Below are 24,734 nucleotides of genomic sequence, written 5' to 3'. Positions count from 1 at the left end.
TCACTTTCAAGTATCACGAAAAACTCCAAATTATAGCGACTGCCTTTTTTAATGTCATCATTGTCAGCAGGACCTCAGAATATCTATTATCGGACTGATTTATAGAAAGTAAGTCAGTGCATGAATATGCATGTACATATAACAAAACATAAAAAAAAAAAAAAAAAAAAAAAAAAAAAAGTCAGCGCTACAGAGGAATGAAATTAAGTTCTAACAGTTACTGAATATGACCAGGTCATATTCTGAGAATTAAAACATTAAATACAATCCACTGGTCTGTCCAAGTCACTTTCCCCATACAGCTGATTGTCTTATTGTTGTCTATTTAACAACAACGCTATGGTGAGTCAGTAGGCAGCTGGAAACAAAAACACCTTAATGATCCAACGAGGAAGTCATTGCCCCGTTCCTTCTGGAGACGCTGTCAGAAGACAAGCCCATTTCTCTGTCCTCCATGTTCTCGGTGGACTCGTTATGCAGCAGGTCATAGTGGGACGCCATGCCGTTGGCCGTGGGAAAAGCCCGTTCGTCCTTCCTCATGGACACGGCGAGAGAGGCCAAGCTAACACTAATGTCTTTGAAGGCGTGGAGCAGGAAGATGCCCACAATGATGGTAAGGAAGCCACTGAGGGTGCCAATGACGTCGTCTGCGCCCATGTGCCCCCACTCCTTGAAGAGGATGGCAGAGCAGGTGAGCACTGATGTGGTGAAGAACACGTAGTAGATGGGAGTCACCAGGGAGGTGTTGAATATGTCCAGAGCCTTGTTCAAGTAGTTGATCTGTGTGCTCACACAGGCCACCAGACCCAAAAGCAAGATCCATGCCAGTGGGTTCCTCGCTACGCTTTTCCCAGCGATTGCTTCCTTGATGGCGATCCCCAGTCCTTTGACACAGGACACTGATAGTGCCCCAATTACTGAGCAGATGGTGATGTAGACAAGGATGTTGGTCTGACCGTGACGGGGACCCACAACAAATATGAAGATGAGGGCCACGATGATGACAAGAGTGGCAAAGACAAAAAACCCTAGAAAAAAAAAAAAAAAAGGGAGTAAGGGTGTTTAGCTGGACTTTACATAAATGAGAAGATATAAATAAATATATAATTTGGTCTTAAATTAAGCAAAATAGGAACCATTCTGATATGGAATAGCAGAAGCATGACTAGGAAGGAAACCTTAGTCAAAGAAATACTTGAGGACAAGATCTGTGATGTCACATTTCTGTACCTGGGTCAACCAGCTTCTTGGCCATGTGCTCCAGGCTGCTGATCTCTTCCTCTTGTGGAGCGTGGATCACCATGGTGGTGGAGCCAAGGATGCTGAGCAGGCAACCGAGCTTCCCATGCAGGTTTAACCGCTCTGTCAGGAAGTACGACGACAGCACCGCACTGCAATAACATTTACAGGGGAGTCAGCAGACGCAGTGATTACAGTCCACAACGTACAGATATGAAGAGAAGCCAGTTTAGATGAGGTTTTAAAAAGGTGCTCTAAGCGATGTTGGGTGACGTCACTTCTTCTTGACTGAAGTATTTTCAAACAAAACGAGGCTAGCTAGCCCCTCCCTCCCTCCTCCCTCCCTTCCGTGCACTAATGCCCCAACCCATTCTAGTCAGTTATACATTCTTTGTTATGTCTGGTGGTGCAGGTTGGCGTTTGTGGAGCCTGTGCTGTCTACAGAGACCGTGTTTTTTTTTGGTTTTTTTTAAATGTAGCCTTAAAAATAAAAAACACGTGCCATCGCTTAGAGCACCTTTAAGTGTCTAAGTCATGCAATGAGTCATCTGTACCTGACGAGCACACTGAGGGCTCCCAGCGGGGTGACCAGCGTTGCAGGAGCAAAGGCATATGCTGCAAAGTTGGCTGCTTCACCAGCTCCCACTGTAAGGGATCATGACAGAGTCAGTTAACTACCAAGTATGGAAAGGATAATTCTGTTGTAATGAAAGGCAGGCAGAGGTAAACATTGAAATACTGTCTGAAGATTTAATGTGTTAAAACATCAAGTACAAAGTAAGCTCGGGTTTGGTATTTTGCGGGTCAAAAGACATCTGGAAGTCTGGGTTAAAAGTAGATATTTAGGCTGGGTATATAATAGTTTAACAGCATTTCAATGAATGGTGAGGACCTACACACACTTAAATATTTAGTCACAGTAATTTAAAAAGGTCTTGAGGACACAACAGTTACTTAGTCTAAGAAATATGCTTTCAACCAACTTTACCCCAGTTTTAATCTCAACATTGTGCAAATCACCAGATCCATGCTAACTGGGCGTGTCACATTTTTAACTACTGAGTATCCTTACTTACTTGAGAGTAAACCAGCCCACCATAGCCATTCTTTTAGATATGCATGACCGCCCTGGCCTGAAGAACAAAAAAATTTCAATTTTAAAACGTGATTCCACTCATTTGAGTAACATTTGCATGTAAGCTAAACCTAAATGCCATAACCATCATACTACAAGTCAGGCAGCTGCACTGGAGTTGAAGTGACATGGTGAAGTTAATGTTTACTAGGTGTTAAGACAGTGCTGATGTCACACACACACACACACACACACACACACACACACACACACACACACACACACACACACACACACACACACACACACACACACACACACACACACACACACACACACACACACACACACACACACACACACGATGTGTGTAAAACTAAGCAAGCCTGAAATGTAGGGCAGGTGTAATCAGGTGTGTTAATACACTGTCCCCATTGGTTTGGCTACTGAACAGGCTTTCAGCGTTGCTCAACAAGAGCAGGGAGTGCCATAACTCAGCTGACAAAGTTGGACAATTTGTTCCTTGGTGTAAGTTATTTGTAATGTGCATTACATAATCAGAAAAAGGTCAGTACCTGCACGCATCGATCCCTTCCTTGCCAGCCTCAGAAGTCCTTTCTTCTTGAGAATAAAGCTGCCTCCAATGAAGATGCTGGAGCTGATGGCCAATCCCAGACCGATGTAAAAATCATACTTTCCCCTGTCCTGACCCATAGCGAGGCTGGATATGTTGGCAATGTGGTCTGTCACATTTACGGCCAAAAGTACAGTTCTGGCCAGCCCAGACACCTGAGAACGGAGCACATGGAAGACAAAGCATTTATCAGCTGCCGTCGAAAAGTCAAAAAGGGAGGTTTTCAGCATTATTTTCTTACAGCAATGACCTACCGTTTCCACAGGCGATATCACAAAGTAGAAAACTTCGATTGTGGGGGAGATTAACAGTACCGATACATTAATTAAGGACCATCTAGTTTCTCTGCCGACTGATCCCATACAAACAAACCCACATAATGACTGTTGAATGACCAGCCCAGCCGGTTGTCTGGCTGTTGGACATAAAACGCCTTGTTAACGGTACTCTATCAGAAGCTACGACAACATTTTACTTTCAAGACAGGAATTCAGGAAGTGACGGCCGCCGAGGTTAACCTCAACCTGGGCACGCTAGGTTCAGGGTTACCGCATGAAGTCGCCTTTTACACCCAGTTTGCCAACTATCTGGCTATTAACGTTACATGTCAAAAATGTACACTATTCTCAATGGCAGCAGCACTGTGGTGATACCACAGCGTTAAATTTACATTCTACGAGTATTTAAACGGCAGTACATCCCTAGTTAGCCAGGTTAGCTTTTATTAGCGCTACGGCTAACTGGCTGGCTAGCAAAAGTCGCTTAGCGTTAATCAAGAATCTGGGTATCGGTTGCTTGCTAGGATTGAGAAGTCATAATGAGAGTTTAATACCTGTCCAAATGTGGCTGGTTGTTTCCCCAACAAAAACAAAGTGGTGGTAGGTAGCTAGAGCTTAGCTAATAGCTAGCCTACTTCCTGGCTCTGTGGCCATCCATCACATAGCTACTGCGTGCTCTCTCCATATTCAGCCAGCAGCGACCAACTCCGCCTGACGACTGCCGCACTGCGAGCTTCTTCTTCTGCTTATCACAGGAGCTGTGACCGCTGGACTGTGTGCCCTCCGCAGGCTGAAGGCCAGTACCACACATACAATAAACTGGAGCTGAATACAAAGTCAACTCTTTTTTTATTTATTGGACAATGGGAATATTACAGTTCAGGAAGTGTACCTAAATACATGAACTCAAAGTATCTCCTCTCATTGCCCTTATTTTCTGTCCATTCTATATCTCACAAACATTTCAGAACTATTTGACAAGAACGAGGGAACGAAGGATTTGTCACATAACATATAAAAATAAAAAGATAAGAAAACATGTTTAAAGACCTGGCAGTATTTTCTTCAATAATAATAATACAAGGATATAGATCGGTTAGGCACACCTATGTTTTATAAAATGCATTAGTGTGATGACCCTCCCAGTGGGCAAAGTCAACTCCATAATAATAATTGCCATGAGATATTTATTGCACTCATTTTACACTATAGCTACATTATAAAAGCACAAACTAACTTGTAGTATGATTTGAAAACCCTCCTGATTCAAAATCATGTACATTACAACAGACTACAGCAACCAAAATGACCAACATAAACGTATATCAGTCCCACGTTTTACTAAATGAATTGAAGGAATAATTTATTGTAAATCTGTATTAGGAAAGGCAAAGCAAACACATTTTTTAAATATTGTACAAGTGATATGTAACTAATTTAATGTAATACTTTAAAATAAGGAAGATAACCAAACCCTTATAAGTTAAATGACTCATAGGGCTTTTAAGGATAGTGTATTTCTCTTGGACCCTTTGGTATGACAAATGCTTGTCAAAGCCAGCACGTCACTTTCAAGTGTGGGTTGGTTGGTCAAGTCACTAGGCATCCCTATCAAACCACGTCTGACAAAGAGTAGAAATTAAGGAAAACATTTGTTTTATGTACATAAATAATCCATAATCAAAATCACATGTAGTACCATTGACTTATATTTGGTATATCTTTACAAATCCCTCCTTTTGACAAAATGCTCTTTCAATCATTGTTAACACTCGCCTTCTACACAACTCCTGGTTTAAAGAGACTGATTCTGAAATGACACTGAATCAGTCCAAGTGTAGGTGATTCTACACTGATACAGTCTGGTATTGGGAGAAAAGGAGACCATCTATTAAAGCTTTGAAGGCAACACTCTGGATGAAAGTAAACAGACTTATTTATTTTAACAGTTACCAATGTTTTGTAAGCCTCTTTGTAACTATTTGCTAATTAGTAAAAATTAAACAAAGGTTGGCACATTAACTATTCCCCTGTTTAAAAGCTATGATAGGTTGTGGCCGGTTAGCTCAGTTGGTAGAGCGGATGCACATATGTAGACGTTTGCTCCTTGACACAGAAGGTCCAGGGTTCGGGTCCAACCTGAGACAGTTTCCTGCATGTTTTCCCTCCTCTCTCTCTCTCCTTTCATATTTCAGCTTTCCTATCCATTAAAGGCAGAAATGCCCAAAAATAATCTTTAAAAAAAAGCTGTGGCAGGCGCACATATACATAGAGGTTTATGCCTCGACGCAGAGGTCCACGGTTCAATTCTGACCTGTGATGATTTCCTGCATGTCTTCTCCCTCTCTCTCCCCTTTCTCCCCTAGCTGTTCTGTCAAAAATTAAAGGCGGAAAAGCCCAAATAATAATAATTTAAAAAAAGCTATGATAGGTGAAGAGACAGCCTGAGGATGATTCCAGTTGCATTCGTAAGTATTAATGAAGTTAAAGATGGAATGATTTAAGAAAAAAAGTTTCACTTTTGGAGATAGTTGTGGGTTACACAGTAACTAAGAATGGTTCCTTAAGAAACTGCAAGAAGATTCTAGTAAAATGTTAAACTAGTTAATAACTAGTACTAGTAATAAATACACTGCTTGGTCATTTAAACTGGACAAATCAATCCTAGACTCTGTGTTATAAGACCCAACTTTTTGGGACTGAGGTCCCCCCTACAGCCCTGTCAGATGTACCCAATGTACCTAAATGTATAACACTATTTATTATGTAGAAGTGGATATTGTTCATTTTTTCATGCAATTAAACTGTCAATAGGTTGGTTGGGTCAGCAATCGTACTATTACTAGCCTACTAGGCTACTACGTGATCATGGAAGACTTGGATAGCTTTAATGTTAATATGTGGATATAACATATATCTTTTAAACAAATCATAATTAAAATTTTATTTTTTCAAGTTAGTTGAGCTACCCTATATTTTTTCAGGTACCCCCTATCAACTGTAGAAGTAACCTACTCCCTGGGGTATAAGTACCCCTGGTTGGAAATCACTGTTTTAAGAAATGCAGCATGGCACAAAAGTCATGTAAATGTGAAGGCATCTCAATCAGTCTGTCTTCTTTTTCCAAGTAATCAAAGCCTCTTGGGAAATGCGGAGTAAAACGACTCCGACGCACACTGTCGTCAGACCACAAAGCATGGCGAGGCTGTCTGTTAAAGTCAGTGCAGTCCACTCCTTGAAGAGAAGAGCAGAAGCAAGAATCACGGTGGATGTGAATGTTACATAGTATATGGCTTCAAACATGTTGGAGCTGAAACACTCCAAGGCCTTGTTGATGAATAAGAACTGGATCAGGATGCTGACAGCCAGAGTCCCCAACAAGCCCAGGAAGAGAGCCAGAGCTCTGCTGCTCGACGGCCCTTCTCCAAAGACGTTTGGTGCAACCAGGCCAAGCCCTTTGCTGCTTGGGACAGTGAAGCTTCCCAAGAGGGAACATATGGCGACATATACCATGATGTTTGATGTGCCGTGAGCTGGAGCAATCCACACAATGAGTATGACCAGCAGCAGGACCACCAAGAGGGCATACACTACAAACACTGCAGGATGAGAAAGGATGTTTTTATATATCTTCATATACAATGCCATTACATTGTATAGTTCCAAAAAGTTATTAATTCAGAATAAGTGCTTACTTTGGATCAGTAAAACAAAAAAGTTGATAGTAACTGGACAAATTATTGGCACTTTTTACTGGCCTGCTTGCAATTCCACTGTGTACGCTCATCTATATTAATTTTGGAGGTAAATTAAAGGCAAAAAACAAACAATATTGACTTTGTCACCTGGGTCCAATAGCCTCTCCTCTAACTCCAGTCTCGATGTAACAGTCTCCGCTTTAGGGGCATGAATGATGAGCACAACAGAGCCACAGCAACATAATACACAGCCAAGCTTTCCCAGGATATTTAAATGTTCCTTCAAGATCCAAGAAGCCAGCACAGCCCTGCATTACACAAAAACACCATCTTGTTACAAAATACACAAGGCAATTCATAGAGTCCTGAAAGGATTGTACAGTGTAATCATGACTCTGTCTGCACTCTTGTGCTTGGTAGATATACATTAATACAGTGACACAATGAGATTAAAGCAGTTCATTCTGGTTTAATGTCATGGTACCTAAATGATTCATACAGATTGAAAAGAAACATTTTCATATTTAACAAACAGATCAACAATTAACCACATTTGTGTTACTTGAGGTAACACACCTGCCTGATCAGTAAATGTCTGCTAGGACTCACATATAAGGACACATCTCTTTCGTACAGAGTATGAAATTTCAATTCAAAACCAAAGTCTGTTATTTACTTATGTTAACCCGTGTGTGTATATATATATATATATATATATATATATATACAGTGGGGGAAATAAGTATTTGACCCCTTGCTGATTTTGCAGGTTTGCCCACTTACAAAGAATGCACAAATCTACAATTTTAATCATATGTACATTCTAACAGTGAAAGACAGAATCCCAAAGAAAATTCCAGAAAATCACATCATATGAATTTATTAAAATTGATAAGCATCTGATGAGTAAAAACAAGTATTTGACCCCCTGGACAAACAGCATGTTAATATTTTGTAGAAAAGCCATTATTGGCCAGCACAGATGTCAAACGGTTTTTATAGTTGGTGACAAGGTTTGTGCACATTTCGGCAGGGATGTTGGCCCACTCCTCCCTGCAGACAGCCTCCAAATCATTCAGGTTCCGAGGTTGTCGCCTGGCAACTCGAATGTTAAGCTCCCTCCAAAGATTTTCAATCGGATTCAGGTCTGGAGACTGGCTAGGCCACTCCAGAACCTTGATGTGCTTCTTCTTCAGCCACTCTTTTGTTGCTTTGGCGGTGTGCTTAGGGTCGTTGTCGTGCTGAAACACCCATCCTCGACCCGTCTTCAGCTCTCTCACTGAGGGAAGGAGATGTCGGTCCAGAATTCCACGATACATGGCCCCGTCCATCCTCCCCTCAATACGATGGAGTTGTCCTCCAAACATGACGAGTTGAGTTGAGGCCAAAAAGTTCTATTTTGGTCTCATCTGACCACATCACCTTCTTCCAGGCCTCTTCTGAGTCGTCCAGGTGGTGAATAGCGAACTTCATGCGGGCCTGTACATGTTTCTTCTTGAGCAGGGGGACCTTACGTGCGCTGCAGGATTTCTATCCATGACGGCATAGTGTGTTACCAACCGTTTCTTTTGTAACTGTGGTCCCAGCTGCCTTCAGTTGATTCATCAGTTCCCCCCTTGTGGTTTTGGGATGATTCCTCACCGTTCGCATGATCAGGGACACCTCACGAGGCAAGATCTTGTGTGGAGGCCCAGACCGAGGGAGGTTGGCGGTGGTGTGGTGCTTCTTCCATTTCCTGATAACTGCACCGACAGTTGATCTTTTCTCTCCAAGTTGCTTTCCGATTCTCTTGTAGCCCATCCCAGCCTTGTGCAGATCAACAATCTTGTCCCTGATGTCCGTAGAAAGCTCTTTGGTCTTGCCCATGGTGGTGATGTTGGATGCTGGTTGTTTGGGTGTTGACAGGTGTCTTTTATACAGGTAACGAGGTGAGGCAGGTGTATTTGATGTAGATAATTGGTTCGGATTGGGGCTGTGTCTTAAAGAAAGACTAACTGGCTTGTAGGAGCCAGAATACTTGCTGTTGTCCAGGGGGTCAAATACTTGTTTTTCCTCATCACATGGTTATCAATTTTAATAAATTCATATGATGTGATTTTCTGGAATTTTCTTTGGGATTCTGTCTTTCACTGTTAGAATGTACATATGATTACAATTGTAGATTTTTGCATTCTTTGTAAGTGGACAAACCTGCAAAATCAGCAAGGGGTCAAATACTTATTTCCCCCACTGTATATATAGTATAGTATAGTATAGCTATAGTATGTTGCTGTATGTATACACTATATGATGGATTTCAAGCTAAAAAAAACAAAACATGAATTCTCTCTTGGACTTACCCAAATAACACTCCAAGGGCTCCTAGCGGTGTAACTATTACAGCGGGGGCCACATTGTATGCCAGGAAATTCCCAATTTGACCAACAATCACTAATGAGATTCATAAATAGGCGTGTCAAAACATTTAGCCTCATACATTCAAATATTGTTTGAAATGTAAGTTATGGACATTGCCCAAAACTCTGAATGTGATTTCTGGTGTTACAGTTTTTCTCAATCGCTTTCGCACAATCGTCAAAAGACTATTAAACATTGTCAAACTATATGACTATTTATATGAACATTAGGTCAGCTATTCACATGACCATAGTCATTTATCATTGCTTTGGCACAAAATGCACCGAGTAAGCCTTGCTATTGAATCATATTACTCTCAAATGCAACTATACACATGTTCATTGTGTAAATCCCTACATGCAAAATAGAGCAACCAATAATCACAATAACCTGTCACACATACAGTATATTAGATAGCTACATAATAGTTATGTGGTGTTGTTGTTGTAAAAGTTGTCAGATGGATAGACGTAGGCTAGATGTGGAACAATACAACTCCCTTACAATTTAGGTGACAGGTGAATATATCACAGCAGATTGTTGTGCGGCTGCATCGTGCCTAAAGATTTTTCCCTCATTGCATTGCAAGAGAGGATATCAGGTGTGGTGTCGATAAAATGTTGTGGCCAGACAGACAGGAGATTGGATGACCCTTGAGGTTGATACATTTGCAGCATATTTTCTTTTTTCTTGCACAATGTGTACAGTATTTCCTGATAATTTTGCTGCTGTATATATATTTTTTCTGTAAAAGCTTTCTTTAGGTATTTGCGGTTGACAGGTGTGTACACACAATGAGAAAGTATAGCGTGTGCCATGGCTGACATCATTACTTTTCAGCTGCCTCAATGTTAGCAACTAGACAATATATAGTGGGTAACTATCACCCTTTCAGAGTACGCTGTCATTAGACAAGATGTCTTTATATTTTGACTGTCTTGGTCTAAACAATGATAAAGGAACCTTTTGTTTTGATGACAATTTAGTCATTGATGGATTTATTGACATTTGAAACATGAGTTGATTATTTAGATAGAGTAATCACCTTTTGCAGGTCAGATAGAGTGATGTGCTGGTGTAAGGATTGTCCTTAGAGTTTTGAAAATTGTACATTTGTTTCAGTAAATGTGCCAAAGCGACTGAGTAAAACTGATGGCGCTATACTTACTGGACAGTGTGCCAGCCCACCACACCACATCTGTGAGGTACGACCCTCCTAGGGAAAATACAGTGACAAGTTTAGTCTGTGTGCCCAACTTATGGTGTTATTTATATGGTTTCCCCACGTCTACCCGTGTAGATATTCTCATGGCTTAAAATTCGCCGGTGCAGTTTTACATTTATAGATTTCTTTGTTTCATACATGTACCCATTTCCTCCAGGGCAGCATGTGAGGCTCTGAGCATGTGTCTTGCTTTAACCCATGGCTGTATTACTGTAAGAGAAGCCCTGTATGCTTGTAATAACGTCGGCCTACTTGCTGTTGTTTCAGTGTTAACGTTACCTCTGTCGCGGGAGCGTAATATTCCCTTTTTTTGAAGCACAAATGTCGACCCATTAATGAAACTTGATACTACTGCTATCACTATTCCAGAAACGGGCAACGAAACACTACTTGGTTCAGAGTTTACAGCCATTACTGCGACTGTTGTTAATTTAGTAAATCTTACTGTAACTGCACAATGACTGAACACTCCAGTTTCGTAGTTTGGACTAGGAAGTGAGGAAGTGCGCATGTGCGGTTCCTCGAGCACCCGGCTGGCGATATTACGAATCCCACTATGGCCATGCCTAAGAATTGAGGAGTTAGACTTGGCAGTTCAACAGATGTTTAAGGGGAAGTCACCTGGAATAGATGGGCTAACCCTGGAGTTTTTGTCTTTCTTTTGGAGTGATATCAGGGAAATGCTCTATAATGCCGATTTAGATTGTACCTCAAAAGGTAATCTTTCTGCCACTATGAAACGTGGTCTCATCACTCTAATTCCCAAACCTAACAAAGATAATCTTTTATTGGATAATTGGAGACTGCTACTAGACATGCTTGATTATCGACACTTCATTTACACTGATGCTTTTATTTTATTTCATATAATAATAAATATATAAAGCTTTTTTAGACAAATATAATTTAAACTGTACATGTAGAGAATACAATAAGATCTGTAAAGCAATACCTGTACCATTATTACAGTTAATTCAAAACACATTGTTATATGCAACCAACTTTACCAAATTTAGTCATTAATGGTTGTACTTTATTTGTAAATATATTAGTGATGCTCTGAAATCTAAATTATGTTTTGGTTATAACAGAGGATTGTATGTACAGGTTCCAAACATGGATGCATTGTCCATAGAAAAAGCACATTTTAAATTCATTAAATGGCCCATTTCCCCAAAAGTCAAAGAGACTCACTTTAAAATAATCTTCAAGATATATTCAGTCGCTGACTTTCTTAGAAGAAGATTCAAATTTAATGTAGACCCTTGTGTTTTTTGTGAGGTGGCTGATGAGACTCTGGATCACATGTTCTTTTTTTGCCCCATGTCCAACAGCTTCTGGTCTGAGATACATAATTGGCTGTCACTTAAGATGGATAATATCGCTAGTCTCACCTTGCCACACATCCTCTTTTATATGGATAATATAGATTCATCAGTAACAGATTTAGTCAATGTGATTATTTGTAAGGGTATCATATTCATTGCAGTAAGTGGAGATGTTCTAAGCCTTCCTTTGTTTGGTTTATAAATAACTTTAAATTGTTTTTTTCCTCACTGAAAAAGATCAAATCTACTAAGATTGCAAGGAAAATGTGTAGTGACATATCTAGGGAAATACTGTTTTCATTAATCTTCCTTTGTGTGCTGCTCTAAATGTTCATGTTATGGTTTTGGTGTGGTCTTAGTTTGGTAGTCTGTTTTCTGTGTTGTCTTTTGCTTAGTTTCCTGTTTTATTTTGAAGTCTCTGGTTTTCTGTCTTGTCTTGTCCAATTTACTTCCTGTCTTGTGTTTCCCTCCTTTTTTGATTGCTTTGCCCAGCCTAATGTGTTTCACCTGTTTCCCAGCCCTTGTGTTTTCTCATTAGTCTGTGTATTTAGTCTTTGTGTTTCCCCTTGTCAGATCATTTTGTGTGTGTACACAACCGTGTTCAGTCCCGTCTCCTCGTCCATGAGTTTGTCAGTAGTTTCTGTTTCTCCTTGTTTTACCTGCTGGATTTTTGGACTCCTTTTTGTTGTTTGGACGCATTGCTTTAATAAATCCTCTATCGCTACCTGCTGCCTGCCTACCTGCCTTGCCTCTGCATTTTGGGTCCACCATTCCCTACTCCTCCCTGCTACACCACGACAGTTCATTTTATTTTCTCTAGCCTTTTTGCTTTTGACTTGTGTATTTTAGGCAGCTTCCCCTTTTTGGTTTATTCTTTGTTTCTTTTTCTCAGGTAATTCTTTCTTGTACATTGACAACATTTGTATTGTATATAAGCATGTATATCTTTTCCCCAACGAGAGTTTTGTATGTTGGTGCTTTTTTGTATATAAAAAAAAAAAACTATGGCCATGCCAACACCCGCCCTTCAATAGCATTTATTGGCCAGGCGTCCATGCTTACGCAAAGTAACGTAACCCCATTTGTACAGGTCCTATCCCCTGACCAATCAGCTATCCTAACCAACCAATCAAGCTGCTTCGTAGGGCGGGTCTTGGCGTGGCCGTAGTGGGATTCGGTCCACATCAAAGCATTGTCTGCTGTAGCAGTGTTCAGTTTGGAAACTACACATTAAAAAGGAAATTGGGACCTACACAATGGAATAAGAGTAGCCAGCCTTTTACAGTAAATCATTTTGCTCATGGCATTTTAAAGACTAGTCTTTCTCCTAGCCAAAACATAAAAATATCCCTTTGAAACAAATAAGGATCCAGTCTCATATAAACTGTCAAGCATTACACATTTAGATCTCTCACTATGTATCTGTCTTGCTGCTGGAAGGTCTTTGAGCAAGATAATAGATAGATTTTGGCAGATTTGTGGGGCTTATATTGCAGTTACATTACATCTCATTTCCCACATAAAACCTGGACATGAACACTGTTTCTGATGTGTCATAATAGCTTCTTTCTTGCCCTTGAATTAAATGCCAATGCCACATGCACATTAAATAAAAAATAAAAGCCACATTATACCTCCAAATTATGCAATATTCAATTTTAAAACTGTTTTTATTCAATTAGATTTCAGCATTTGGGTCGAATGCTTTTAATATGTCAAGGGTATGAAATAAATAGTGAAATAAATAACTCTATAATTAGCCTAAATAAAGATCTAAAATTATATGAAATATGTAACTGTAGCTAAATAAAACATCAGTGAAATAAATACCTGTGACACCCCGCCACCTAGCGGACAGTTTACTAGGCCAGCCCCGCCCCTCGTATGTCCCGCCTTGAATTCAGAAGGAGCGCACATTTTATGACCCTGGGCGGTACGAGCGGGCGGAGTAGACTCAGTGGACAACGGATCCAAATCACCTTGCATTAGAAACCTCACGTCAGCGGGCTGTTGTGGTAAAGATCAATCGCATTGAATCTCCCAGTTACGACTACGTAATTTGTTTCCATGCCTCGTGCCCCAGTACGCGACCTGTCAATCAAATCCATTATGAACGTCTTGTTAATGCAGCAAAGCAGCTGAGGGGACGAGAATAGCTTGAGAAGAGAACGCAGGTAATTTAGGAATTTGTTGTCAAAAATTGACGCTATGTTGCTAAACTCTCCGTAACATTGCTTCTCATTCTGTTCAGTGTCATGTCTCAGAAGCTTGTTCATCGTTGCCTGGAAGATGAGAGCTGGTGCAGCGTTAGCTAGCTAACGTTGTGTTAGTATTAGCTGTCTATCAAGCTAAGTAGTTAGCCTTAGCTACCAAGCTAATGCGAACATTATCTAGCGTTATGAGCGTATATTGCTGTGTCAGTCACTGTTATAACCCGCCGGACTAGTGTCTGTTATCATGTATCAAAACCAGGTTAGAACCACGGTAACAAGGTTACCAGAGACTGTGCCCTTGTTAGCATTTACTGCTACGATATTCTCGTTTTCTTCCCAACGTCTCATTTAACATTGAAAGTTATGGATACATCTTTGATCTAAAACTCTAGCGGTAATTAGCTATGTAAATGAAGCTAATGCAGATTTACTTCACACGTCATTATAGTTTTTGGATTAAGAAAAATAACAGGGACAGTCGCATTTGAAATGGTTGATCTACATAAATAACTTCTAAATCATTTTGTGTAACGTAACTTCCACTGAAACGTTCATGACAAAAGCAGAAAAATGTAGATGTTTGCTGTCGAAAAGTTAGTTTGTTTATTAAAGACCTGTTATTGGAATGGGAGTGATTCAGTCCTATGTTTTCAAAGCTGGCGTTGGGCTTCCCTTTTGTTTACATTTAGGTGATAATATTGGTCGGTCATGCTATTTTCACCCTGACTGTGTACATTCACCATTTTGAGGAAATCTTAGTGTAAGGTTTTATCTAATTTGTTGAACTACGTTTTTATTTCAAAGGAAACTGCAGACAGGCCTGGCAAGGAGCATGCTAATGTTCTCCAACCTTACTTTATTATTAAGTCATGGGCTAAAAGCCTGTCCATCATTGATTCATAGGCACTTAATAATATCAGTCAGTTTTAGCTGATTCTCATCTAACTGGTTTGTAACTTTTTGAATTTGTCTTGTATTTCAACACAGCCTTACATCTCTTGCAGGTTGGCTGCATTTGCAGCCAGGAGAGGAGAGGGGAAGATGCCTTCTCCATCTTTTACCCTCGATGCTCAGCTGAGATTTCATGACAAATGGCTGAAGATAGACTTACAGGTATGTGTATGCTGGGTATCATATGAAAATAACAGTTGTAAAACCACTGTATTGCGTATTTTGTTTTAGAAGCTGCGTTGTTTCTAAATTGTTGTCAGTCTGACTTTGTTGCATCATGTTGGGGACATACTGCAAAACCTCTAAACCTCACTGATAAGTAAACGTGTATCTTATCCCTTTTTCCAAAACATTTTTTCTACAATGCCAGAAAGTGGATGCATATTACACTTGTTAGAATAAACATCCAACATTTTGCTTCTTTAACATGATCAGAGTCGAAGAGAGAGTCAAACTGTAGGGGCAACATTTATTGTAATAACCTGATACACCTGATCACTTGACATATCTGCAACCTCTGGCCTGCAAGCTGTATCAAGCCTCCTCTTGCACAGGTGATTATTGATTTTCCTTTAATGTGAGAAGAGGTGTAGCCTATAATATAAGAGTATGTTGTGTTTGGAAACAAACCCATGTTGGTTGTAATTATGAGGTATTTTATCAATATATTATGGATTTATAGAAGAAAAGGAAACAACACTCTAAATCCACTGTCTCATTCTATGTAATAGGTTGTGCAACGAGTGGTCTGCTTTCACCTCCACAAATTGCAGCTTGTCTGGACTGAAAATTAGTTTGCACTTCCAAATGTGGACTAAAATTGGGCAAGGGTGTCATGTTTTCCTATCGTTAGAGCTCTGTCCACTACTGAAGGCAGCTTTAGTGTTATGTGTCTGGTCTGGTGTCATCTGTGAGCTAACATGTTTTTGACATTTAAGACATTGAAAAGTAAGAGCTGGCTTTCCACTTGGGAGTATTGAATGGTGGACCACTATGATGATTACACAGATTTTTACAGCAGATGTATCCTAGAATCAGTTGGAACTCAGTGGTAAAGAAGCTATTTTGTACTCCCATTCCTCACCTATATTTGATATGAGTTTGTTAGTGTTAGTTTTCTTAGCTGGGTTATGAAGCCTGCGCAACAGATGTCCTTCCACAGGTGAAACAGGTGAAAGAATGTGTTCGTTCCAGATGTTTGAAACTCTAAAGACTAATGAAAATGTAATAGTGTGAAAAGAACATTTAAAGGCGTTTATATAACACAAAAACAAGCTAATCCAAGTTCACTGGTCACACTGGATCCTATTAGCTCAGAATATAATGTCCTCTGTGACATACTAATATGAATACATATATATATATATATATATATATATATATATATATATATATATATATATATATATATATATATATATATATATATAATGAATACACATTTTAAAGTTAACTTTAATAATAAATGTGCAGTGCTGATTTTCTGTTTCTCACTTGCTTTGGCAGCGGGCATTCTCTCCAGAGGGACTGAGTGAGATGTGGAATGAAATGGTAAAAGATGAGGAGATATCATTCAATGGAGAAGAATCAGCTCACCCAGGTATGGCACAGAGAGATTACAGCATTTATTTTTCCCTCTGTTGTTTACAGATTTACACATTGCTGCCATTTGTTTATGTTGGCATGGTACATTTTCACATGCTGTCTAAGGACAATACTGAGCCAGGGGCACGGTTGGCATTTTAACCCTGCTGATGGAAATTGAAGGGTTAATGTCTTTCTTTTGATCATTTCAGAGGATTGCACTGACTGCTTTGGAACTCAGAAAAAGGAGGAACCCAATGACAAAGAGAAGAAAGAGGAGGAGGAGACATCAACATCTGTACATCACTCCATTATTGAGACCTGGGACTGGGGGCGGCAGCCAGGTGAGAGTGCTACCTGCACATGGTTTAAGATGTGCCGGGCTATTTATTTATTTAATTAGTTTATTTGTCAGAAACAATGTTCAAAATACATTAATCTTACAAAAAGATGTTTTGTACCAGAGTTAGCTAATGCTAGTTTCCATCTGCAGTCCCCGCAGAATAGGGCTGGGCGATCGGATATCACGATATTCTTGACCAAATACCTTGATATCGATATTGCGGCGATATTGTAGGGTTGACAATTGGTGCTTTAACAAAATATCTTCACACTTTCTATAGATAAATAATTATCAGTAATTTGGACATAATGTCTAAGTGGGGAAAAGGCAAATAATAGAACAGCTAGAACAGTCTGGTAAGTTCAGAAAATCACATCACTCTACTGTAATGCAGCCTTTAAAATCAGGAAAAGACAACACTTATGTCATATAACGATATCGATATAATATCGAATTATTGCCCAGCCCTACTACAGAATATCCCGTTGGCCTACTACTGCGATGCTATTTAACACCTTTCTGTTTCCAAGTAGGGTAAATAATACCATGCTGCCTGACTTGACAGCAGACAGTTTCACAACACTTAAATGTCGACTAGATACAATGATGCTGACCATTTCAACACATGGCCAACCTCTCTGTTTATCAATTTCACGTCTGTCAGGCCCTGCTGATGTGTGCATGTGTTGCTGGCACGTGAGATGTGGAAACTCTGAAATGACAACTTGCAGTCTGCAGGTCTGAGTGGTTATTTTTACCCCTCCGAGGGTAATCTTGGTAGGCGTTACAATGTGCTCCAGCACAGGGTAGCGTCTCTCACCCAAGCTGTGTTTACTGGTGGGACTGGGTGGGACAGTTCATGGTGGTGAGAGATAAGCATTGGGTCAGAGGTGTGGGTTTGGGGGGGGTTTAATAGTAGCCACTTAGCCGCTCTCTCTTTTTTAATGGCCGCATTTCCACCTGGTATTAAAATCCAATCTCTGTGATCTCATCACAAGTGGACAGCTGTAAGTATGTGTGTTCACAGCTGGCAGTACAATGTGTCTCCGAATGTGTCTTGAATAGACTACTTGTGATCAGATCTCATTTCCCCGCTCTATATGCAAATAAACACGTTCATTTCTGTTTGCATATACCAATAGGCTGGTTATGTGCGTGCGTGCATACATTTATGTTATTATTTTCATCATACATTAGAAATGTGCGATGACTAGATGAAAAGCACTGCCCTCAGTCTGTCTGCTGACCGGTGCCGGAACCTGTTCTGGAGAGAGGGACGTTTTTAAAATTCTCTGTGTTCAGCTCTCAGTAGGTTTGTAGCTTCTGAGTCCCTGTGGTTTGAAGTTTAGTTTCAATATTATATCAGCTTTATTTTACGTTTCATGTTTGCTTATAGGAGTCGTGTTAAGTTACTGCTGATGAAGACCCAACATTTCCTGATTTGGCTGTTTCATAATAAAATATATTTATTGTAAAGAATTTATAGGTAATGAAACCGTTGTGCCGTGTTACAGTCACTGCTTTGACCATGCAGGCTTGCCGGTTTACTACAGCGCTGACGTAAGAGCAGGAATATCTGTAGTGATATCCTACATATTGAGGAACAAAAACAGCAACACATCACCACAGTATGATAATAACATAATGAGTAGGTGGTCCTTAATGTGGCTCAGGGAAGGACACATACCTGTACACACTGCTATAAGAATGTGGCCATAGGTGCCCCAGACTACCTCCGAATTTGGTCCGAGCGATCAGATCTCATTGTGTCCTCAATGTGCCCTGGGTGCATTCACACCTGTACTTAGAGCTGTCCACTTGTGATCACCCAGATCAGATTTTACTACCAGGTGGAAATGGGGTTATTGACTGAGCCAGGAAATCCAACTGGTCTGATTGTACAGTGAGTGTAACTGGATTGCTACATAGACGAGTTATTGATGCTTAAAGTTCAAGTTCATACTTCCTGCTTTTGCATTGAGTGGTCAGATAACTGCAGCAGTTACAGCCCAGAGACCCAGTCTATTGTTTAAATCAGGATGGTTGATCATGGACAGATGACAGATTTGCCTTGATTCTTATCAGTGGATATGTTTTAACTCTCTTTTTTTACACTATATATTTTATTAAGAGTTAATCAACCCCTATGAATTTGGTAGTCCCCTTGTTACTTTTTAACTATGGGTAATGTATAATAAATAGTTAGAGACTTTGTCTGACTGGAATACATATCTGCCCTGACAGCCGAGCACAGCTGACTGAACAACCTCAGGCCAGTCTGGCTTACATAGCTTAAGTGGATTCTAGACCTGCTATTTTTTCTCATCTTGTCCTCCCCGCAGCACTGCTGTACAGACGCATATTAAAACATTTTCTTTCAAAACAGATCAGAACAAAGGGCCGGTTGTGATAACTTGCAGTGTGGAAAATATTGAATGTGGTGAATTTTCTTTTTTCATTAAGAAACTTTCGAGACTACACGTAAAAAGATTAAAGTGTAATAAAGAGCTGGGGTGTTTCATCAGTTATTGCAATGTATTAACTTCAGACATAAATGTGTATTTTTTTTTTTTAATCCGTGGTTTATTTATATTGATAAACAGAACCTTCTGTACATTACATATAATAATACCTTATAAATACATGGTGCATCATGTAAAGTTAAATATTAAAATTTTAATACCAGATTGCAGCTTAAATTTCTAAAATGTGGCAGTATGTTTATATAATGGCAAAATGCCCTGCATTATCTGCTTATGTTACAAATCAAAATGTGGATTTTCATGAGGTGTGAAATATAATATAAGTATATAATATACTTTTTTATAGTGGAGATTGTTTTAGAGGAGTCACACAAAGTGATATTGTTTTTTCTTTTCCCACTCTGAAAGCCTTAGTGTAAGATTTCTGCCAACAGTTACAATATATTGCATATACTGCACATACATTTTTACGTATATTTTAAGATAAGTCTTGCTGCCAGAAATTAGTTTGAATTGCAGAAGAAAAAAAATTTAATTAAAAAAAAAATTGTTTTCATTGTAGAAATAATGCCATTATTCTAACTGAGTGTCTATTTGCACCCCTGGTACGAATAGCCTCGGTCACACAGCTGAGCTATTCACACCCTGTGACGTAACAACAACAAAAACGTTGCTCGAGTACACCGAAATCATGGCGGACATTCATCTTCCATGACTGCAGAAACTGGCATATTACATTACATGTCATTTAGCTAACGCTTTTATCCAAAGCGACTTACAATTCTTACATATCAGAGGTCACACACCTCTGGAGCAACTAGGGGTTAAGTGTCTTGCTCAGGGACACATTGGTTGATGTATCGCAGTGGGAATCGAACCCGGGTCTATCGCACCAAAGGCACGTGTCATATCCACTGCACCATCACCACCCCAAAGCATACAACCGTTAGTTTGTTAGTACCATTGGTTGGTACCTATTTTTTGTATACAGTATGGTTACCTAGCAACCGAGGCTTGAAGACACCAAATGGTAAACAGTTGTACAACTTTCTGTAAGAACTGCTAGGTGAGTGGTTAGAACACTGAACTTTAGTCTGACAGTCTGGAGTTCGATTCCCCGGTGAGGTGATTTTGTTTTTTTCATTTTGGATTGGATAATTTACATGCAATTGCACAAGTCAGGGCCCGCGAATGCGGAATTTCTTTTGCAGGGTGGTAGGGGAAGACTCATGAATATGCCTGCTCCGGTTGGGTTGGTTAGGTTTAGGCAAGAGGAGTGGGATTGGTTATGGTTAGGGTAAGAATGTCAGGGCGATAATATTCCAAAAAGGTGTAATACATGTAGTAGTAGTATGGATAACTGTGTGTAAATATATGCCAAGGTACTGTAAATGCACAGGTGTGCAAATAGCATACATTGATATTTGTACCAGATGGGGTATTAATAGAACACATTGCTGTGTGCACCGGCGGGGTAAGATTAGCATTAATTTCTAATTTCACCAGGGTACGAATAGCACTTCTAATTGCACCAGGGTACGAATAGCATACACTGCTAATTGTACCAGGGGTGCAAATAGCCTCACCCTTATTCTAATAACCCTAACCCTAATAACCATAAGTGAACATACTTGCATTACAAACAAATTTATATGTATTTTGATCATATTTCTTTTCTGTGAGAAGTAATGATGACCGACAAATCCATTATGTATGAAATGATTTTTGTTTTCATTGCCCTCTCCTTGGTGTGTAGATGAGACTGAGTTGAAGGACTGTCTGTTGGTCCTGGTTGACGACCAGCAGAAACTCTCGGCTCAGATGGCCAAAAGCACCTTGTCTGCCCAACGCCTGCGCCAGCGCCTGGTCATCCTGGAACGCTACCTCATCTCTCTCAGCCACAGCATGATGGAGGAGAAGTACAAGGTCCGCTGGAAGGGGCCTCCCAGCCCACCACTGCCTGCTGCTGACAATAAGAGGTAAAAAATCATGAAGCTAGAGGTTCTAGAGTGCTGAAATGTTGGCGCAGTGGTCAGGGCAGTCACCTCACAGCAAGGAGGCCCAGGGTTAGATGTACCAGAGATATTATTTGCCAGAATGGCTGTGAGTATGGTTAGTCCTGTGATGACAGTGTGACCTGTCCAGCCTGTACTCAGCTTCTCACCCTGTGTGTACCAAAAAAAAAAATGTACTGGTGCTTGCAAGGTATATTGAAGGTAGTAAATCTTAACTTAAATAGCGCTGCAAAGCTCGCTAAGCTCCAACACAGACACTAATGCTATGTGAGTGCACAGTGTTGTAATTTATGAAAGCTGTTGAAGAAACTATTTTTTGTAAAACTATAGATTGAGCCAGTACAGTTACAGTGAACAAAATCTAGTACAGTTTCTTCCTGTTATGTACTTATATGTTAAACCCTACAGCTCGGTGTACGAGTACACTCTGTGTTTTTCAGAGGCCTTTTTAACACACGCACATATGCATTCTAGTGTTAATTATCTGTGTATTTTGCTTTGTTTTTTTCAGCCCTCGTCCGGCCAGTAAAGGCGTTGAAGGTTTGGCCAGAGTTGGTTCCAGGGCAGCTCTCTCTTTTGCCTTTGCTTTCCTGCGTCGGGCCTGGAGGTCAGGTAAAAATGTCCCTGCACAGTGACAGTGAAGACATGTTGTGCCCTAGTAGTGGTGATGATAGCTGCTGTCATAGTAATGGAGCTTTGCTAAACAGCTGTTATTGAATGTGTTGCACCATGTTACAAGCTGCTCATAGTAAACAACCCAACATATTTCTCAATGCTATGTTTTTAGCCTTAGCTTGTGATGTCGTCTAGATGAAAGACTGCAGGAGTTTTTGCTGGACAGGGCCAGAGAGACTTATTTGTTAACATTACTGCTGCTTTGGGATAAGAATGTATTTAACATGAAAAAAGGCCCATTTGTTTACATGTGGCTCTGAATCTTCATGCATTAACAGAACCACTAAAATAGAAAAGTCCCCATTATAGGCAGATGTATTAGGAACAAACAATGATCACTCTATGGCCCTGTTTACTCTTGGCGTTGAAATGCGTTTCGGTGATCTGAACAGAAGTGGGCAGCCGAGACACGCCGTTCACATCTGTGTCTATGATGCGTCTCCAGCGGACTCAGATTTAGTTACTGCCTACGTCACTTCTGCTAGAACGGCAAAAAGCCCGCACACAGTTATTACGCCCACACTGTCACCAGTCACGTATGCGGTTGTGTCGGCACAGCTGGAAATATCGCTGTGGGCAGAATCGAACTTCTCCTTTCATAAGGCAAACGTTGGATGTCACACAATGCTTCGTCCAACTCTTCTACGTTTTTGTCAGGAACGCATCAGGACGCATTAGCGTTTACATAACATACAAAATATATGTGGTCAAATGCGTCCCAGACTACCTCGACAAGTGGTTTGAGTGATTCGATCACAATACATCTTGATGGGCGTTCGTTCCACTTGTGAGCCGGTTGCCCAAGATGCATTTTAAAACCAAGTGTAAACGGGGTCAATGTGTTGAAGAGAAATTTAATATATTTCATTATAGGCTATAGTTTATGTGCTTTTCTGTTGGACTGCACTGTAATGAACTGTGATTTTTAAAATGAAGTCCGCTTCATGTATGCAAGGGGGGTGGAGAGACATACTTTAATATAATGCAGTCCAATACAACACCACCACCACAGACTATGACCTCAAAAAGATCATAGAGTTGAATTTGAATTTGATTGTACAAGTAATAAACAATGTATTAAACCTGTAGCTCAGTGTATATCAACCACACAGTCTAATCATACCTAAATCAAGTAGCTGTGTCTGTTTAAAAGTCCTTCATAGCTAGCTTGGCAAGTAGAGATGCTGTTTTTGTTACGTGTACTGATGCGAGGTGGAGAGCTGCCTGTCCACAGGGACTGGGTGGGAACAAAGAGCCGGCCTCGTCTCTGTAGCCTTCCTGTAACATGAGCAGTGAACAAACAAACACACACACACACACACACACACACACACACACACACACACACACACACACACACACACACACACACACAAGACCAAATTCATCAAGTATCTCACAACCCATATTGTAAGTGAGGTATAAATTTCTCTCTTTTTTTCTTTTGTGGAATACTGTTAAATAAGGAAGTCTGTTTTATACCAGATTTGAGTGAATTTGAAATGTATGGATCATTATATGTGCATATACTATGTGTGCATTAATTGCATTTTAGATTTAGGAAAACATGGGAATATATTGTAAACTAAAAGACTCTACATTTTCCTTTTGTCCTCATGCTTGGCAAATTGTAAATTTTATATATATTTTTGGTTACCCTCTTTGTAGTGTAATTAAGCCGCCGTGTATAAAGCAGGAGAGGTTTGTGTTTTACAGGAGATGATGCAGACCTTTGCAGTGAGCTTCTCCAGGAGTCTCTGGATGCCTTGCGTGCCCTACCAGAGGCTACGCTGTTTGATGAGGGAACTGTATCATCTGTGTGGCTCGAAGTTGTTGAGAGGGCCACCAAATTCCTCAGGTTCGTTATTAACTGATCAGTCGCTGATTTTGTATATTGTAAGACACGTCTGAAAATCTTTTGTGATCCTCGTGTCTTGTGACCAGTGATGTACATGGAAGTGCCAGCACCAAAGGCAACATTCCTCTTCAGGACCAGCACCTAGCCCTGGCCATCCTGCTGGAGCTGGCTGTACAGAGGGGCACTCTTAGGTAACCAGATACCCCTAATACTTGCTGGTTTACCTATGCTGATAGCCTACTTCAATTGAAATGCTGTCTCACTGCTCATGTTGTCTTTTTATCATTGTGTCTTTCCAGTCAGCTGCTGTCTGCTGTTCTGCTGCTGCTACGCTTGTGGGAAAGTGGCACCAGAGAGATGGACAATGAGCGCTCCACCCAGGGAACCAGTGCCCCTCTGCTGCCCCTCCTGCAGCGCTTTCAGAACATCCACAGCAGCAAGGAAGAGCCCATTCCTGAGGAGGAAGCTGAGGTGAAAATAGAACCGGCATATGTGTATCTCTAGCTGTTTTCACATATGAATGGATGAATCGGGTCCTGACATTGTCGACAAGGTCTGTCAGATGCGTTCTCGCTTCCTGGAAACACTCTTTATCGCGTCATTAACACGCCCACTTGCATTGTTGTGAATTCTCACACTTTGGGCTCAGTCGGAGACAACAAAGAGTTTGTGCTAGCTGACAGGTTAAACTCCATTTGATGTCTGATCTGACTGATTTGGATGTTTGCGTTCTCACAT

The 24,734-nt window shown here is 40.4% G+C and overlaps 3 protein-coding genes across 5 annotated transcripts in view; 1 reads left to right on the top strand and 2 right to left on the bottom strand.

The window, feature by feature from the left end:
- Positions 1-24: 24 nt before the first annotated feature.
- Positions 25-4,037, bottom strand: nipa2 (NIPA magnesium transporter 2). 2 transcript variants are annotated; one of them, XM_028586662.1, is made up of 6 exons: positions 3,781-4,037; positions 2,890-3,103; positions 2,316-2,372; positions 1,794-1,884; positions 1,231-1,391; positions 25-1,028 (listed from the first exon to the last, which is right to left on the bottom strand). In XM_028586662.1, the coding sequence occupies exons 2-6, from the start codon at positions 3,026-3,028 to the stop codon at positions 376-378; spliced, it is 1,101 nt and encodes a 366-aa protein (XP_028442463.1). In that variant the 5' UTR covers positions 3,029-3,103; positions 3,781-4,037; the 3' UTR covers positions 25-375. The 2 variants fall into 2 exon arrangements, with proteins under 2 accessions (XP_028442463.1, XP_028442462.1); XM_028586661.1 differs by lacking the exon at positions 3,781-4,037 and adding an exon at positions 3,203-3,441.
- A 1,545-nt stretch (positions 4,038-5,582) lies between these two features.
- Positions 5,583-11,020, bottom strand: nipa1 (NIPA magnesium transporter 1). Its single transcript, XM_028588154.1, has 5 exons — positions 10,826-11,020; positions 10,490-10,537; positions 9,264-9,354; positions 7,072-7,232; positions 5,583-6,825 (listed from the first exon to the last, which is right to left on the bottom strand). The coding sequence occupies exons 1-5, from the start codon at positions 10,956-10,958 to the stop codon at positions 6,332-6,334; spliced, it is 927 nt and encodes a 308-aa protein (XP_028443955.1). The 5' UTR covers positions 10,959-11,020; the 3' UTR covers positions 5,583-6,331.
- A 2,825-nt stretch (positions 11,021-13,845) lies between these two features.
- The window catches only part of herc2 (HECT and RLD domain containing E3 ubiquitin protein ligase 2), a 55,292-nt gene continuing 44,403 nt past the window's right edge, over positions 13,846-24,734 (top strand). For both annotated transcript variants that reach the window (XM_028588280.1, XM_028588281.1), the window contains exons 1-9: positions 13,846-14,048; positions 15,092-15,200; positions 16,545-16,638; positions 16,835-16,966; positions 21,205-21,427; positions 21,975-22,075; positions 23,855-23,996; positions 24,083-24,187; positions 24,296-24,467. In XM_028588280.1, coding sequence (XP_028444081.1) covers positions 15,129-15,200; positions 16,545-16,638; positions 16,835-16,966; positions 21,205-21,427; positions 21,975-22,075; positions 23,855-23,996; positions 24,083-24,187; positions 24,296-24,467 — 1,041 coding nt within the window. In that variant the 5' untranslated portion in view covers positions 13,846-14,048; positions 15,092-15,128. The remainder of the gene's footprint in view (positions 14,049-15,091; positions 15,201-16,544; positions 16,639-16,834; positions 16,967-21,204; positions 21,428-21,974; positions 22,076-23,854; positions 23,997-24,082; positions 24,188-24,295; positions 24,468-24,734) is intronic.

The sequence above is a fragment of the Perca flavescens genome, chromosome 9, assembly GCF_004354835.1.
Source record: "Perca flavescens isolate YP-PL-M2 chromosome 9, PFLA_1.0, whole genome shotgun sequence".
Taxonomy (NCBI): domain Eukaryota; kingdom Metazoa; phylum Chordata; class Actinopteri; order Perciformes; family Percidae; genus Perca; species Perca flavescens.
Note: the sequence above shows the minus strand (reverse complement) of the source record. Positions and strands in the feature narration are given on the sequence as shown.

What these genes read in the sequence shown, in the direction of transcription:
- nipa1 (XM_028588154.1), bottom strand. Translation starts at nt 10,958, where the DNA reads ATGGCTGTAAACTCTGAACCAAGTAGTGTTTCGTTGCCCGTTTCTGGA. An exon ending in ATTACGCTCCCGCGACAGAG is followed by an intron (nt 10,538 to 10,825) that starts GTAACGTTAACA and finishes TATTTTCCCTAG; the next exon opens with GAGGGTCGTACCTCACAGAT. An exon ending in GGAGAGGCTATTGGACCCAG is followed by an intron (nt 6,826 to 7,071) that starts GTGACAAAGTCA and finishes CTCATCCTGCAG; the next exon opens with TGTTTGTAGTGTATGCCCTC.
- nipa2 (XM_028586661.1), bottom strand. Translation starts at nt 3,310, where the DNA reads ATGGGATCAGTCGGCAGAGAAACTAGATGGTCCTTAATTAATGTATCG. An exon ending in TGATATCGCCTGTGGAAACG is followed by an intron (nt 3,104 to 3,202) that starts GTAGGTCATTGC and finishes CTCCGTTCTCAG; the next exon opens with GTGTCTGGGCTGGCCAGAAC. An exon ending in GTGGGCTGGTTTACTCTCAA is followed by an intron (nt 1,885 to 2,315) that starts GTAAGTAAGGAT and finishes GATCCCTTACAG; the next exon opens with TGGGAGCTGGTGAAGCAGCC.